General features: G+C 47.4%; 2 protein-coding genes across 2 annotated transcripts; both read left to right on the plus strand.

Moving 5' to 3' along the window:
* The first annotated feature begins 46 nt into the window (after positions 1-46).
* On the plus strand, positions 47-3,328 carry LOC118508381 (bromodomain-containing protein 8). Its single transcript, XM_036048117.1, has 2 exons — positions 47-250; positions 326-3,328. Exon 2 carries the CDS (start codon positions 328-330, stop codon positions 3,238-3,240), a length of 2,913 nt encoding a protein of 970 aa, XP_035904010.1. The 5' UTR covers positions 47-250; positions 326-327; the 3' UTR covers positions 3,241-3,328.
* A 2,807-nt stretch (positions 3,329-6,135) lies between these two features.
* Positions 6,136-14,292, plus strand: LOC118508382. The gene is made up of 5 exons (XM_036048119.1): positions 6,136-6,955; positions 8,977-9,676; positions 9,752-10,090; positions 13,458-13,756; positions 13,819-14,292. The coding sequence occupies exons 1-5, from the start codon at positions 6,832-6,834 to the stop codon at positions 13,983-13,985; spliced, it is 1,629 nt and encodes a 542-aa protein (XP_035904012.1). The 5' UTR covers positions 6,136-6,831; the 3' UTR covers positions 13,986-14,292.
* Positions 14,293-14,501: the final 209 nt, after the last annotated feature.

The raw sequence follows: 14,501 nt of genomic DNA on the forward strand, positions 1-14,501 counted from the left end.
TTTTCTCACTACCAAGCACGGATAATCGAGCGAACGCAGCTTCATCTGTCACTTTTCAGCGTGTTTACGTTTTTCGGCGTTGGGCAACAACAAAGCGCAGCTTATATCGGATTTATATTGCTAGGAATCAATTTTACACCACCGTAAAGCGTGGTAGTGTTCGAAAATCGGCCAGCAATGTATTGCTAGATACAGTGTACCGTCGTAAGAAGTGTTTGTTTCAGTACCAGGGCTGAAAAATCGAGCCTAAGTAAGTAGCTAACGCGGTGCGGCTCATCCGTTCCTCATTCAGTTCCTACAAAACCCCAATCGTTTCCGTTTGCAGCCATGAGTTCGATACAGGAGCGTCTGCAGATGAAGCGCGTTCCACTGGATAAGTGGTCCACGAAGGAGAAACTATGCCTCGCCTCATCCGTCGCATGCAGCGGCGATCAGAACTGGATGTCGGTGAGCCGGTCCCTCAAGATGCTGTGCAGCGAGAACCGGCCGAACGATTGGTTTGCCCAAAAGTCGTGTGCGGCGCAGTACGGCAAATTGCTCGAGAATGTGGAAACTCCCAAGCGCAAGAAACGTACCGCTTCCGAGCGTGACGGTGTGGCGGCGGTCGAAACGCCGGGCGAATCGATTCTCCGCAAGCTGACGCAGGAGCGCATCATCGAGCTGAAGAAAACGATCCAAGAAGAGACGCAACAGTACATCAAGGTGAAGGAAGACATTATACTGATACAGAGCGGCGTAACGGACGAGAAAAAGTTGCGCGAAATGTGGAAACAGATCGAGCAGGAAAAGGCGCAGAAGGAAAAGGAACAGCTACAGCACGCACAGTGGCTGAAGGAGCGGGAGGAGAAGAAGCTGGAGCTGGAGCGTCAGTGGCGTCCGATGTATCCGAACTCGCCGACCGCAACGAAAGCACCGACACCGCCGATAAAATTTAAGGACGAAACCGACGAAGATAGTCAAGGGTCGTGCAAGTCGGGCACGTCTCCGCTGTTGACGTCGTTGCTAAAAAATGCCGGAGAAGGAAGGGCAAGCTCCGGTGGACCGATCGGCTCGCCGGCATCTGCTGGTAGTCGGACGGTGGCATCACCCACCATAACGAATCTGCTAACGGGAAGCGCAGCTAAATCGCCTTCATCGACGGGTATCGTTGGATTGGCGGGAACAACGGATCTGGACGCTCAGCTAGGCGTAACAATTAAGCAAGAGGCACTGGACGCTTCTTCGAACGCATTCGATGGAAAGGAACTGCACACGGTGAAACTGGAGGAAGCGGAATGTAGCAGCAATGTGGACGGTGCTAATGCAACGAAGCTAGAAGATGCGAACGCGGCCAAACCGGAAACACTGTTCGCCGAGATGGACAGCGAAGATAATGCTGATCCTGCGAAAGATTTGATGGACGTGCTGGAGGATTTGATCCCGGACGATTTGGACGAAATACTGAAGGAAAACAGTAACATGATACTGGAGGATGTTGACCTGAAGAATGTGGTCGAATCGATCATAATGGAGGAAGATACGCTGAAGGACAAGGACATCGATCTGATGGCGGACGCGGAAGATGTGTCGATGGCGGAGGTAGGCGCGGAGGAAGGTGTTGCTGCAACGGCTTCAAAAAACGAGGCACCCTCGGTGGAACGTCCTAAATCTCCACCAACAATCGTGTCACCGGTAACGGCAACAGCAGTATCGACCGTATCGGCAGCGGCCGAGGTCAGCAAACCTTCAGCGACGGTCGTGGAGAAGGAAGAAGACACAAGCGCACCGGTAGAGAGTGCCGTGGACGAGAAGGTAACCGTCGCTCAGCAGCAGACCACTTCCACCTCACAGCCCGTACCGAAGGAACCAAAGGTGGAATGTTCGGAACCGGTCGATGCGAAGGTGGAAATCATTCCGATTGAAGATAGTACCAGCAATTCACCGGCTACGAATGATCCGTCCAGTGACGACAATAAAGATACTGCGGAAGATTCAAGCGGCCAGGAGCAGGCGGAGAGTGTGATCGTGGTGTCGGATTCGGCTAAGGAGGAAGACGAATTTGAAGATCGGGAAGCGGATGTGAGCCCGAGCGATGGTGGTCCGCCTGCGATTGAAGACGAAGATTCGGACGATAAACCGCTTGCTTCTCTGGACGTAGCGGTCGATAGTGGTAAGCTATCGCTGAAGGAAGAAATGGACCAACCAGCAGTTAACAAGCCACTCACAGTCGCGGTAGAGCCGGAGAAACGGACCGTCGAGCCGACGCTTGCTTCACCGAAGGAAGCGAAAACAGAGGCAGCGCAGGAGGAACCGAGTTCGCCACCGGTCGACGAGGCGAAGGCCAAGAAGGAAGCGATGGAAAAGCTGGCCTCAGAGTACGACTTTAAAGACGACGTTGAGCCGATCGTGCAGCTTTCGACCCGCAAGTTAAAGGAGGAAAAACACGTGTCCGAAGATGAAGTGTTTGTCGATGCGCAGGAAACGGTCGATGAGCCGGAAGAGGTGAAGGAAACCGTTGAACCGCTGGTGAAAAAACCACCCGTCGATGATACGGCCCTCACGGTGACGGACACCGACGACGATTCGTTGATCGAGATGAAGATTGGTAAAGCGAAGCGTGACTATTCACGTCGGCGGCTGGCCGATGAAGCACAGAAGCTGCGGGACGATTTGGCCGGACATTCCAGAAGCGAGGAAACGGAGGGACGATCGTTGCGGAAGCTGCGCGATCGTGATCGCTCCGAGAGTCCGTTCGTGGCGCAGGACGATGAGCCGAACGAGAAAATGAAGCGTAGCTATTCGTCCACCCCGGTGATGGACTCGATACCGGGATCGCCCGCCTCGAGCGAGGACCGCGATTATCGCGCCTGGAAAAAGTCCATTCTGGCCGTGTACTCGAAGATAGCTGCGTCGAAGCATGCGACCGCGTTCCAGAAACCGCTGCCCGAGGATCAAACGGCACAGCTGATCTATCGGCCGATGGATTTGGGGCAAATTAAGCGCAACATCGAGAACGGGAACATTCGCACGACGGCCGAGTTTCAGCGTGACGTTTTGCTGATGTGCACCAACGCGACTATGTTGAATCGCGGCGATCTCTGTTCACCGCAGGCGGCCAGCTTGCTGATGCGGGAAAGCGTATCCATCATCGAGGCCGGGATGGATCCGAAGGTGGTGAAGGAGCGGGATGGTGAGCGAGGTACGCATAAGCGTAGCTCGCGCAAGAGCACGACACGGAATTCGTCGGCTGCAAGAAGCTAATCCGGCGCGCGGGGAAGGGAGAGAATCGAGTGGTATTGCATGACTTTAACATGTTTCTATGAATAAAGTAATATATACAACGAGTGAAGGGACAAATGTGTGTAAAGTAATCGCTTACGAAGGAGCAGATAAGGTGCAGGATGGATCTCTAATCCTCCAATATTATTCTCAAAACGAACCCTTGAGTTGAATTTCCCTCTCAGTGTATGGTGACTAGTTAGCTGTTCTCAAAGTGACAGAAGTGGACTTTAGGTCAGTGGATACGATGTGGTAGAGGTCCTCTCCAGCCAGCCCGCTTAGAGCCTTCATATCCGCTTCTGAGACTCGCTTCGATCAACGGGGATTGTTCTTTAAAGGTCACCAAGAACCAAGGATATCTAAATGTAACGGTTATCAGTGTCGAAATTAATTGAAGTTGTGGACTTTTTTAAATGTTCTTTTTCCTGTATCTTGCCATATCTTTATATCTGTACCGGGTATGTCCATGGGAAGAATCAAATATCAGCCACACAATATTGTATTGTGTGTGTGATTTAATAAGCCGATTGTATGACAAGGATATTTTTCTTCATCTTTCTCTTCATCTTCAACCCCGGCGCGGTCGGATTTCCGGTTAGACTTCACTAGACCCTCGTCAATGAGCTTGATGTACTCTTCTATTCTTCTGCTTGCGGTAGGGCATGAGTCCAACATCCTCATCACGTGCTCCAGAAATCGAATCCTCTCGGCTGTGGCCACCTTCAGAATTTCTGTACCACCAAACAGCTCGGCTAAGTTCTTGCTTGATTCTGCCTCACATGACTAGGATATTTTTCTTCATCTTTGGCACTAGCAACCTCGACAGGTCTCGGCCATTCCGGGATGCAGCGAGTTCGGGTCGACCCGCGTGTTCGACAAGATCGGTCTAATCCATGGGTCCCTACGGCTCGGACTCGCGTATGCTTTGCTGGACCTACTGATCGACTCGAACCCCTGGCACCGACGGGTCGAACTCGATGCCTATAGAAACGAACTCGACTCCGGGTCGATCCGTGAAAAGTGTCGTATGACCCATCACTACTGGATAGTCAGTTCTGCATAAAGGAAGGCGATCTGGAAGGAATTTGAACCCCGGTCCTATGAAGTCCGGCCACATAAAATGAGGTCCGGATGTATAAATAGACTGTTATGTCTCCAGAAACCTATTAACATCTTTTAAGAAATCTAATCTATTCTAAGGACACCACACCGAAAGAAGTCTTTTCGCCCAAAGGAACCTAGACCTAATGATCTTGTAGTCCAAGAACATTCTGAACTATTGATCCATCACTGTTACCCGGTCCCTTTCATGTATTTGTTGAAACATTCTGGTACTGATTTTTGTTTGAAAATAATTTAAGTCCAACGACTTGGTCAAGAATACTGTTGTGTGCTGATCAAAATATTTGTATAATTCAGGTTTTAGGTGTCTTTCAGTGAAGACATTATTCCTTAAACATTCTCTTCTTCTTGGTCTGCTCAAGGTAGAGCATGTGTCACAAAATCAGGTCTTCCACTATTTTCCATGAAACCTTCAACCCCGGCGCGGTCGGATTTCCGGTTAGACTTCACTAGACCCTCGTCAATGAGCTTGATGTACTCTTCTATTCTTCTGCTTGCGGTAGGGCATGAGTCCAACATCCTCATCACGTGCTTCAGAAATCGAATCCTCTCGGCTGTGGCCACCTTCAGAATTTCTGTACCACCAAACAGCTCGGCTAAGTTCTTGCTTGATTCTGCCTCACCAAACGCCCTACTCGCACACACTGCCAAAGATAGTTCTCAACATCAAGAGTGATGTCCAAGAGTCCAGTTCGTGATGCTGATGTCTTCTGGCAACCACCGAAGACTTAGCATTAAACCTTAAACATACTATCTCACCTAAGTAAATAGCTTTTATTACTTTTATCTTCTTTATCCGACGATAAAGACTCCAATCGTTTTTCAAATGGCCGTTGTTTATTGTGCACATTATGTGTCGATTGTAATTAATAGCACTGATTAGCGCACACATTAACGGATCCCCTCCCCAACTCAAACCACCTTATAGCTGATCGATGCATTCAGCGGGGATGAAATGGATTCGAACATAAGCGCTTAACACCAGCAACCTACATTTGCTAGCACTGAAACCAGTTCCTCCACGACCACAGCAGCATCCGTGCGCACTTCCTTTCGCCAAAAACGGTGGGCCAGCCACGATCAGTGGGGCAACTTTTCCCTTTTTCGGACACATGTGTGGCTTAACGGGCGCTTGGCGATATGATAGCCACAAAAGCAACATCGCTCACATGACCGCATGCGAATTAAGCCCCGTATTATGCAATGCCGGGGTCCCAGGAGTGGGCCAGCCAAATCAAGTACAAACAAAGCAAATGCTGCCGGAACAACGGGCGACAAAACCGGTGTTCGGCGCCGTGTACCGAAGATGAACGAGTTTTCCGCGAATGATGCTGCCGGGGTGCCTGGTGACCCGGTGGAAAACGCCGTACACGACCGATGTAGACAGGTTTGATCTAGGTGCAGCAAGGGTACACATGCATGCATACACGTGCCCATTCCCCGTGAAGTTTTTCAGCCGAAGCGGAACTAGCGCCATTATGAGTGTTGTTGCGCACCGTGCTCCGTGCAGAGCAACTGTTTGATTTGGAGACGAAGAGACGGGTGGGTAATTGGATAACTTACGATTTCATTCGTTCGTTTCCTCTCCCGGTGATGACGATTATAATTTTGTAACGAGATCAAGCCGCAGTTACGGCAGGCGTGCCGAAGTACTCGTGCCTCCTTCGACGCGTGGAACGTGGAAACCATGGCGGCCATTTCAACAACAACATCACGACGACCGGCCGAATTGCATTAGAATAGCGCCACGGAAGTGGACCGGGAGACGTGATGACTTCCTGTTGGCGTTGGAGTTGGTGAGGTGATACTTTGAAATTCAAAAATGCCCATCGCCGTTACACTCGAAGGTCACACGTGAGCTGAATCAGACACGCCTCCCCTAACCGAAGACTTGCGAAGGTCCATTGGTATTCTTGGTGGCGCTGTCTACTACGTGGTGTATTGGACCACCTAATCGACAGCACGAAAGGGACAGTTTTGCAGATACTCCCAACGATACGGCCTCTTCCTTCGTGCGTCTTAATCCGGCGATCAGCTAGGTGGGGCGAACCACTTTTTTCTTCCAATCAAACCGGAGTGGGAAAATGGCGTAGGAATCTGAGCGCACGATCCATGTTCAAGTGCAGCGCGGACGCGTCGATTCGGAGCAGCGTTTCTAGCGCCGCGCGTAGTCGTTCAGTATCGTGCGGCAGGTTGATGGTAACGGTTCACAGTCTTGTACCGAACCCGGTGTGTCTCGCGAGTTGCTCCATTCCGATAAGATGCTGCTCTTGGTCGTGTAGTGTAGCTTCGTCCACCAGTCGTCCAGTGTCTGTGAACGGTGTTGATCAACCGGTGTGTACTAAAAGCAACGAGCCTACCACCTTTATGCAATAGTGTTTGGCCCTTTTTTTCCTATACTCCGTGCCGTGGTCATTTGTGCGAGGGGGTAATTGTTGATCGAGCAGCATTATGACGAATTGTGTGAATTTAATAACCCGCCATGGCTCATTACGGGCGTGGATAGTGAATCTGGTGCTCGGGTGGCTGTTGGTGTCCGGTGGCCATTACACCGTCGTTGCTGGTGTTACAGTTGGTAAGTAAGTACAAGTGTGTGTGTGTGTCTGTGAACGAGTGCGGGGGGATGAAATTGGGCGAAGAAATAAGCAGAGGGAGGAAAGTCACCGCCTGGCTGGTACTTCCGGTTGTAATAGTGAAAGGAGATTTTTCACCGAGAAATAATACAAGTCTGTTACAAGTTTCCTCGTTACAACGCGTTGTCGAAAAGTTCCCAGTAAAATGTGGCTTAACAATAAATTGGATATCCTGACGCGGAGTGTAGGAGGATCTATACATTAAATAGTGGATTTGGGAGACTAGTGGAGATAGAATTATGTTGATCCAACCCAGACAATTATGCGTTAAAGACTCATCAAATGTTTTCTATACATTTGTCCTATGTCCTATCTATCCATTAGTAAATAAACGAGAGCCATAATCAATTAGTAAAATAAATTCGGCCTAAAGGGTTTAAAATCATTCATAAAGCTCAGAGTTCCATTAGCGGAATTGTTTATTAATCATATTATTATCTGATTTGCTATTAGTTGTTGGAGAAGTATTTTGATAAAGTTTAACCGCGAAAGCATACAGTTTTTACGTATTCAAACGTAAATTTTTAAATACTTTGTTTAAATTAGTATAAAAATTGAAAATTAAATAAAAATGAGCAATGTCCAATTTAAGATAAGTATCTGTGGTTAATAATATTTCATCGGTCTCGAGAGATTCTCCAGTGAAAAAATGTAAAGGACCTCTCGTGTATATGTTCTTCGCCCTTAAGGACAGTTGTAGTATTTGGCTGATAGTTTATTCACATATTATTTTTTATATTGAATTTAAATTAATAATAACCGACGAAATGTAAAATTATTTGTCTAAACTTATAGTCAGATGAAGAGGTCTTTGGTATATATTTTTTTCAAATAAGTAATCAATATCAAAGCTCTCCTTCTTCTTCTTCTTCCTTGGCACTGCAACCTCAAGAGGTCTCGGCCTGCCAATTTTTGGCTATCTGTGACTTAATTTCACCGGGGAGGCTGTCTGGATGGGATTTGAACCCCGGCCCTACCCCGTGTGAAGACCGACGCCGCAGTCGCCTCGGCCACCGGACCACCCCATCATAGCTCTCCAGTCGATAAAACAATCTCGGTGCCCTATCTGCTCAAGTATAAATGAAAACATCTTGGGAATTTTTAGGATCTAGGCAAGTTTAGGCACGACTTGGGTTAAGTTCAGATAGACAGTCTTTCTGGACTCAATTCTAGAAGGATTACAGTTACTCCGGAAGTTTTAGTAGGATGTTCTAGTATGCGAGTAAAGAGTATGCGAACTTGCTAGAATTTACATTATTTCAAGAATAATCTCTTCGAAGAAGTTTTGAGACTATTTAGTGAATTTTGAATGGTCAATATTTTGCAACAACTTGATAATCAATCTGATTTAGGGTTGAGGACATTTAAAAAAGGGCTGCGACTGCTGCTCTGATATGAAGATAAGATGAAAAAGTCATATTTTATACGAGAGCATTAAATTTTTAAATTAAAAGCATCGACATTTTTAGGTAATTGCGGAATAAGTGAAGGGTACAGCTAATAAAAATAAAACTAGGATTTAAAGTTTCATTCCAATAAAGAGAAGTGATCTACCGTCGCCAGACGTCTCGTTGTCCGATCAGTCTTACTTACCTCGACAGCTCAATATCTAAGTGACCTCATCTATCGAGAGACTTCATAGTCAAAGTGTCCTCTTTGTCCAATGGACCTAGTCTATCAAGAGACCGTCTAAAACCGGCCTTCTAAGAGACTTTGTTTGCCAAGAAAGCTCATAACCGAAGTGTTCTCCTATGTGAAGTTATTTCGCAGTCAATTTCGCGAGTCCTCTTCTTGGATCTAGTCTATCAAGAGACCGTCTGAAGAGCATCGAATGCTAATAAACCTCTTAGTCAAAGAGTCCTCATCGTCTAAATTACTTTACCGTGCAAAGGTGTTTTATTATTATATGTCCGCCACTGACCTTCTCAATCGCTGCTACAAGTGTTTCCTTTCGCGCTTTCAGACATATTTCCGCTAGCACCCTCCACGGAGTCGATGATCGCGCCGCACAATCATCATCAGCACCATCACCACCCGCACCATAAGGGACCATACGCCACGGCCAAGATGAAAAGCCACATCAAGCGCATTCTGAACATTAACGAAGAGAACAGCACGCTGGACAGCTATTTGCTGTCGCTGTTTAACATGGAAAATTTAAACCCCACGTACGTGTTTCTGCTTCCGATGGATGGGCAGAACCACGTGCGGAAGCTCATCTACCAGCGCAGTGACTTTGAGGAGGCCCAGTTCCCGAACGTGACCACGCTGAACAAGTTCACGGGGAAGCCGAATCGTACGGTGGGCAGCAAACCGGGCAGTGATATGATGCTGGAGAAGAAGATCTTCGAGCACATGGGGAAGGACACGATGGACGACGGTACGCGGAAGGTGATCGAGGAGAATGTGCGTACGGAGCGGAACTTTATAAAGTTTATGGACGAGTTGAACCGGGATCTGGAGGAGGAAGAGAATCGGCGGGTGTTGAAGGAAAGTTTAAGGAAGTCGGCAACCCGAACGAGCGCCTCGTCAGCACTGTTTACGCCTTACACGTTCCGCAGCACGCAGACCATTAGCTGGGATGATCTCGGGCTGGAAGGATGGGCGGGTGGATTGCGGGAGCTTCAGGGTGGCCATCGGTTCGATCATCCCGTGCTGGAAAAGTGAGTTGAACAGTTGTGGGTCTTTAAATGTTCGATGAGGTTCTTTTGACTCGCGCGATTAATGCTCTATTCTAGACCGAAAACAACTACGCCACCACAACCGATGCTTCAGGCTAGCTTTAGTGGAGTTCAGCAGGGACCGGTACGTCCGACTGCGTCCCTAGGAGCACCGTTGAAGACGATCGTCAATCAGACGGCCGCCGTGGCAAGTGCGGCTGCCCGGTACAAGCAGACCGGTGTCCTGCTGAGCGAGAACATAGGCGTGAAGCTGCAGGAAATCTACAAACGCACCAACGGGAGCAACGCGCGGATCAAGTGGCCGATCACGAACAGTCGGGACGCGCATCGGGATGAGGATGTGTTCATTGCGCGTGCCAACAATCCTTTCGGCCATTCGACCAAGTGGCGTTGGAGGTAAGTGTCTATTGTTTTTCACCGCAGGTAGACTGGGTCGGGCAATTAACCTCACTCGAGGCCGTTGCGTAAGGCGTGAAACCACCGCTGCAGCCGCGGATGAGCAGAAGAAAATGAAATTACCGAGGAAAGGAGAAGGAAAAGTGGGCCGCTCTGTGATAAAGTGCGCCCATAAGTAAGTCACTGTGATGCAGTAACGTGCCGCTCAGTCGGTCGGTCAGTCAGTCAGGCTTACGGGTGGTGGTCGGCTGATGCGGTTTGCCAATGTAGGGCAGAAGGTAGTCCAGACCGGAGACCAGTCCGCCATCCTCACCCGCTGCTGTGTGTGTGTGTGTCGCGTGCTTCTCGCGTGTCCAGTCTACGGAACCATCCATTTCCTCGTTATGAACTCGTTTTCCACCTCCCCGTGTGCGTGAAGATGCGGAAAGCAATCTGTGGGCCCTCGTCTGGTGGGTTACCACGGGACCCAACGATAGACACGATGCATTCCATCATGCGAGTGGTACTTGTGTTCATATTTACGCTCATTTTCATTTCATTACTTCACGATTCTCACTGTTTCACTTTCATCTAAACGAATTAACGATCGCAAAGACGTTGATCATCATCATCATCTTGGAGCAGCTGCTGAGACTGCTCTCTCTCTCTCGCTCTTATGTACCACATTACGCATGTTCCGGCACGTGTTTACGCACTTGTTGCAAAGCGGGTGTTTTTTCCGTTTTTTTTTTTTGAACACTATTTTCGCGCACAATTGTCTATGCCCAGCACGGGGGACGACGGGGTGCGTTGGTAGCTTTGGTGGGTACTTGAAGCTTTGTAGCCGTTTTGTAGCCATATTCTATGTGGCCGTCTCAACATGAAAGCGCTTATGCAATGTGATGTGATGTTGTTTGGCAGGGAAGCAACATAATCGCGACTCGTGTGCCCACATACGTGGATGGATCCTCGGATATCCGAGGAAGCGGTTTTTGGGGCAAGGAATGTGCCATGGTTGGAGTGGTTTTTTCGCTAGAAGAGCTCTTTGCATTGTGCTGTAACAAGTCTTGCCGAAGTTTTGTTTGCCGAAAGTATGAAGATTGATTTTCACAACTTTTTTGTTTGATCGCTCTGTTTGCTGACGGTTTTTGGATTGGTTTCAGTTTTATCGCTCAGTTGGCTGTTTGAAGGTTAGAAATTCAATTCTGGAGCAAAAAGAACCCTTTCTAATAGGGGATGATCTTCTAGCAGATCATCCTACAGCGTTGAGAGACCGTTGAAACTGAAGCTTTTTCTATACGTGAAAATTTGATCAGGGCATCCAGCAGCGAAAAGTGAAGAATATCCTAGAAATATCCCTTCCAATCTGTTGGGAAGTGCGCGTGTAGACGCGGCCTGATGTAGTAGTAGGTGCTACTCGCAGCTGACAGGACTGTCAGCTGCCGATGTAAGCACGAGGCCGCACACTTCCCCATGAGCCGATCGAGTGAAAGGACGTCGAGCGGGTCTCCGTCCTAGGAACGAGTTTTTATCGAGAGAATATAGTTGTTAAGTTTTATCATTGTACATCGTGTGTTCTTATTATCTGTGTATGTGTGGAACAACGGTCGAGAAAGGACACAACACAATCGTTTTAAAATCAGTACTGATCCTCAAAGCGCAAGGAGGTAATACATGAAAAAAAACTAGCCATCCATTCCTAAGAAGAAGTGATTTATTTTTTGGACTTATAACCTCGACTGATCTTGGTCTTCCACTTAAGATTTCCTTGACTTCATTGTAACCTGAGCAAAGGTTGGAGAAGATTTTAATTGTCCCAGTTATACCGTATAAAAGACCGAACCAGATATCCTCCCGACTATAATGTGCAAACTCATAATAAGTAGCTGACGGTGTTTGCCAAAATCTCCGAAATACACGGGTTTCCGAACGAAGAGGATTTCAAGGTTATTGAGGGATATCCTTATAAGAGGACATTTTCCAATCATTTTATAGTCGTGACTGATGCTCAATTCCTAACTAAAGTGAAACCTGCAAACACTAGCCATTCACGTGTAAGACGAAGTTCAAATGGAAAATATTTAGCCCCACTACCTTGCAACAGCCCTTAGTCTTCCGTGACTCCCTTGACTTGATTGAACTCTTAGCTGAGTTTAGATAGGATTTGATTCCAAGTGCTGCCATATGAAAGACTCGCGCGGATACCATGCCGGGCCACTTCGTCGATCGACGAGGATTCCAAAGATTTTTGGGAGAATCCTTCTCTTCGTTGGCACTACAACCTCGAGAGGTCTCGGCCTGCCATTTCTGGCTTTCGGTGACTTGCTTTTACCCGAAGCAAAGTAGTCAGCGGTCTGGGATGGAATTTGAAAAACGGTCCTGCCGGGGAGAATCCTTATCAGATGAATTTATCAAATCATGCTTGAACCAGGATTGCAAAGCTCAAAAAGAGAGAGACCGGAAAAACAAAACTCACCATCCACATCTAAGACGAAGTTTAAATGACTTATCGTTTGCTCTATAACTTCGACAGCTCTATTTAGGGTTATGATTATACCATGAAGTGAATTCGGAGGAGATTTCATACTTAGCACTGCCGTATGAAAGACTGACGTTGATGCCATGCCGGCTGAAAAATGAAGCTTGCCAAAGATATATTTTCGGCTGTGGTAATGTGGATCGAAGAGGATCCCAAGGTTTTCGAGGTAAATTCTTGTAAGAGGATTTTAGCCAATCATTCTAAAGTCGATAATCTAGGCTCAAAGAAAGAGAGAGAGAGAGAGAGAGAGAGAGAGAGAGAGAGAGACCTTAAGCAATGGTATTGTCTGATCAAGGATTTTTCTTCTTGGCTTACATCCTCTTAGGTCATGTTAAGGTAGTCCCTCATTAAAGGAGGGATGGTTCGTATGGGACTTTACCCCGATCGTGCCGTGTAAAAACCAACTGATCAAGGCTAAGGCTATTTATTGTTGGACGTAGATATCAAGCAGTATTTGATGCTTTGAGCGTTTTAGTGTTATATTATAGTTATTTTCAGTTAGTCAATTTCGATGCTCGAGTTTTCGATGCTATCTTTCATAGGAAAGAGATGGATGAAAATGAATTATTTATGATTATCTCCAGCTGCTCACTGACCGTTGCAAGTTGGTGAAGTAAACTCCAAATTCGTATGACCTTGGTACTGTTACAATTCGCGCCACGCTACCAATCCATGGACATCGAAATTTGTCGTTACGTTTGTTGGCAAATAATTATCGAAATTTTGGGGTCGGAATCCGTGAAGGTGGACCATCAGGCACGATCTTATATCTCGTATTTCGAGACGTTTCTTTTAAAATATGTACTTATTATACTGACCCGTTTTATCTCATCTCATCGTCTCATCTAGCAACGAAACCGATCAAGAGGATCCGCTCAAGGTGGAGGTCCAATCGTCGCGTGACGGTCGAGCGAAGCGTGGCGTGTACAATCTTTACTCGATGATCAAATGTGCGACCGAGTGTGATCCCATCATCTACAAGGGCTACGGGTGCTACTGTGGATTTTTAGGTTCTGGTCAGGCGCTGGACGGGATCGATCGCTGCTGCAAGATGCACGACTACTGCTACAGCACCGCCAACTGCCCAATGTTTCTGGAGTACTTTGTGCCGTACCTGTGGAAGTGTTACCGGGGTCGTCCGCTGTGTGGTAAGAAGAAGCGGTACAAAGTGTTGTACGAAGAGATGCAAGCTGTCTTCCTCTCTTTACAGCAATCGATCATGGTGAGTGGGGTGGTCCGGGCTCGTGTGCATCCCGGCTGTGCCATTGCGATCTGTCGCTGTCCAAGTGCCTGCGACGGTACTACTGTCCACGGAAGCGGAACGTCTGTACCACTTCGCCGTTGCGGTTGCTGCAGAATCTTGTGATGGTTTTCTAGAGCTTAGAAGTTAATTTCCGTTTTCAGTAAGAATGCTAGCATTTCCAAAGTACAAACATAAGTGTAGTATCGTAGCGAAGAAACATAAACAAAAAAAAAGATGTAGCTTTCAAGCGTTGTAGAGTAAATAAAAAAGTTGCCAAAAATTGACACCGGTAAGTGGCTTTGGTGTGGGGACAAGCTTAGTGAAGTGATGTCAAGTGAAGGTCAAGAGCCTCTCCAACATGGCGCTAAAGTGAGGTAATACGAGACTCGGAGGTGAGAGCTTCAGAAATTATCTACTACGAGTCAATGCAGGCCCCGAAAAGGACTGTCATTCATTTGAGGATCTCCTGCGTGATACTTATCCGATGAAGGAACTACCACAGTCCTTGTCAACAAATTCTGATTTATGTAGAGGTTATGGTAGGTGATCGCACCTTTGAAGTCGTCCGAAATCATACCGATCTGTGGTGAAATATCAGTTACAACAATAATAACGATGTTGAGATACTCATGAGAGTGATGGCTGTCAAC

Source organism: Anopheles stephensi, chromosome 2 (assembly GCF_013141755.1).
Source record: "Anopheles stephensi strain Indian chromosome 2, UCI_ANSTEP_V1.0, whole genome shotgun sequence".
Classification (NCBI taxonomy): domain Eukaryota; kingdom Metazoa; phylum Arthropoda; class Insecta; order Diptera; family Culicidae; genus Anopheles; species Anopheles stephensi.

Coding starts and splice junctions, on each gene's coding strand:
- LOC118508381 (XM_036048117.1), top strand. CDS start 328: ATGAGTTCGATACAGGAGCGTCTGCAGATGAAGCGCGTTCCACTGGAT.
- LOC118508382 (XM_036048119.1), top strand. CDS start 6,832: ATGACGAATTGTGTGAATTTAATAACCCGCCATGGCTCATTACGGGCG. Junction 6,956..8,976: donor CGTTGCTGGTGTTACAGTTG/GTAAGTAAGTAC, acceptor TCGCGCTTTCAG/ACATATTTCCGCTAGCACCC. Junction 13,757..13,818: donor CCGGGGTCGTCCGCTGTGTG/GTAAGAAGAAGC, acceptor CTCTCTTTACAG/CAATCGATCATGGTGAGTGG.